Source organism: Aethalodelphis obliquidens, unplaced genomic scaffold, assembly GCF_003676395.1.
Source record: "Aethalodelphis obliquidens isolate GAN/ISIS:26980383/991018 unplaced genomic scaffold, ASM367639v1 scaffold69, whole genome shotgun sequence".
Classification (NCBI taxonomy): domain Eukaryota; kingdom Metazoa; phylum Chordata; class Mammalia; order Artiodactyla; family Delphinidae; genus Aethalodelphis; species Aethalodelphis obliquidens.
Genome location: NW_020838013.1, coordinates 2,910,987 through 2,913,720, shown reverse-complemented (window position 1 = coordinate 2,913,720; position 2,734 = coordinate 2,910,987). Strand labels below are relative to the sequence as shown.

General features: G+C 61.0%; 1 protein-coding gene across 1 annotated transcript; it reads right to left on the bottom strand.

Moving 5' to 3' along the window:
* Window positions 1-617: 617 nt before the first annotated feature.
* On the bottom strand, window positions 618-2,244 carry LOC113611452 (solute carrier family 22 member 20-like). The gene is given in 3 exon segments (XM_027090405.1): window positions 618-752; window positions 754-875; window positions 878-2,244. Coding segments are annotated over 3 exon segments (327 nt in total). The 5' UTR covers window positions 978-2,244; the 3' UTR covers window positions 618-647.
* Window positions 2,245-2,734: the final 490 nt, after the last annotated feature.

Here is a 2,734-nt window from a genome sequence, read left to right as displayed (position 1 = left end):
GACTCTCAACCACTGCGCCACCTGGGAAGCCCCCCTCAGGGGCTCTTTTGGTCAGCTGTGGCTCATCTGCACAGTGGGATGCAGCCCAGACACAGGGAGGACAGGAGAGCTTTTTCTGAAGGAATACGCAGAGGTCACGAATGAGGTTAAAAGCCAGATACAAAACCATGCATGGGTGTGTCAGCATTTGTATAGAAAAGGGGGATGGAGCACATGTACATGTTCACCTAGATTGTATAAAATCATAAAAAATCTCTGTAAGATACATGGAAACCAGGCTGCCCTGTAGAAATTACTGGAGTGTGGGGCAGAGGGGAGAACGCTTCCTTGCATACCCGCTTGTACCTTCAGGAATTTTGAACCTTGTGAATGTATTGTATGTATTATCTATTTTAAAATACACAAACTTTAATAAAGAAAAGTTAATGAAGAGGCGCGGGAGGCTGGGACCCGCGGCGCCCACCAGCACCCCGGTCATGTAGACGGACTGAGCCAGGTCTCAGAGGGCGCGGGCCTCACACACCAGATCCCACCGCGGGGAAGGGAGGGACGCTCTAGCCTCGGCCTCAGGCAGCAGCCCCACGCCCCCCCCGCCCCCTCCCCCACCCCGACCTCCATCACCATGGTGGACGGAAAACACTGTGGTCCTAGACTGAGTCGTCCTTGCGGCCCTTGGTGGCCGCCCTGTGGACGGAGGTGTTGGGGCCCAGGAGGGCCCACTGAGGCTGCATGAAGTGCCGGCATGGCTCGGGGGGCCCCAAGCAGGTCCAGGGGTACGGTGGCCCTCAGCCGGGCCCCTGAGCCATTGACAGTGGCCGCAGTGTGGTTGGCGGGCCTTTGGCAGTAGTGGCGGGGCACGGCGGCCGTGAAGTTCAGTTGTGGCCGGCCAGCAGGCTGCAGGGCAGCAGCAGGGCCGTGCAGACCAGCTGGAAGCCACCCACGCCACCCAGGGCGTCCAGCGGGTCTGTGAAGGCCATGGCCACGGGCCAGACCTGAGGCCCAGCCTCGGAGCCTTATGTGAAGGGGCTGGGACGGGGCCCTGAGAGGTGGAGGAACAGGCCAGGGTTAGGACCTCAGATGCCCGCGTCCCACAACTCAGAGGGGTCGGGTTACACCTCACAGGAGGCCTCGGGTGTCCCCAGGTCTGCAGGCCTCCCCCTCCTGCCAGGCCCTTTCTCCTCATTTCTCCCAGCCTCTCACCTCCGAGTTAGAAAAGCGAGGGGTCCTAGAGGGCCGCCTCATATCCCACTGCCCAGATCTCCAGGCTCAGCCCCCTGCCCATGGTCCTCGCAGGGGGGACCCCAGCAGTAAATGTGGCACCATCGTCACCCTCCCCTTTTCTCTGGAGGCCACTCTGAGGCATCTTCAAGAGCCCAATTCCAGGGGACTTCCCTGGCAGTCTAGAGGTTGAGACTCTGCATCTCCAATGCGGGGGACGCGGGTTCGATCCTTGGTCGGGGAACTAGGATCCCACAAGCCGAGTGATGTGGCCAAAAAAAAAAAAAAAAGACGCGCAATTCCAGCCTCAGCACATGGGACCCAGTCCTGTCCCTGGGCTCCCTTGACGCCGGAGCCTTAAATGCTTGGAGGTCACGTAAGGGGGTGCCAGTGATTACAGCTGCTTGCCCCTCCCCCACTTCCCTGGAAGTCAGAGGCTGCATAGGAGACACTTGGAAAAAAGTCCTTGAAAAATGCCCAAATAGGGCAACCAAGAGGAAGCCCTACTCTCCCTGCCCCCATCCCAGGTACTCTCAGGCTGGGGGTGTGGGAGGGGGCAGGGTCTCTGCTCATCCAGACCCGCAGTGTTCCAACCTCTCATGAAAGGAAACCCAATACAGAGCTAAGCGGGTGGGGCCTGGTGTACCAGGCTCCCCGCCCCTCCACCTGGCCCCTCTCACAAACCAGCCCAGGATTCCGGGAAGTGATGGACCACTCCTCTTACTGAGGAGGAGGCTGAGGCCCAGCAGGACTTGCCCAGGGACTCCCAAAGGCAAAAGGCAGATTCCAGGCCCTGTGCCCGACAGTCTGCCACTCAGGGCTCCACCTGGGGCTCCTGGTGGCCGAGGGCAGCCCCCACCCCCCAGCTGGGCTCCTTCAGTCTTTGCTCTGCAGACGCTGCCCTGGTTTGCGGCTCACCCCTCCCCACGCTGTCCCAGCCCCTCCTCTACCCCCACGTCAACCTACTCTTTGTCTTCTCTCTGGTAAGAAGAGCTGGGATCCCGGGGGGTGGGGGGTGGGGGGTGGGGGTGGTGGGGGGTGGTGGTGGTGGTGGTGGTGGTGGTGGGCTGGAGCAGCTTATATAAGCTGCAGGTGTCTGGGTCACAGGGGCAACTCCCCTCCCCCACCCCCGAGAAGACTTAAAGGAGGCTCCGTGTTCTGGGGAGCTTCCTGGGGTCAGGTTTGCGCTAAGTAGGGGTTTGGGTTTGAGCCAGAGCTGCACGGGCAGAGTGTGTGGGGAAAGAAGGGGTCAGGGCTTAGAGGAGCAGGGCATGTAGGACCAGCAGGGCTATGTGGGACCTCAGCAGTATGGCCCCGTCCCTGCAGGGGGTACCCCATCCTCCCCTCCCAGATGCCCAGGACTCCAGCAGAGGTGTGAGCCTCCAGGGCGATGGGGAAGGGGATGGAGGACAGGGCAGGGGCGGGTGTGAGGCCCTGAGCAGAGTCCCTGCAGGACAAGGCTTGCTGTGCCCTCCTGGGCAGCAGGTGTAGGCAGAAACACACTCCAGAGTCAAAG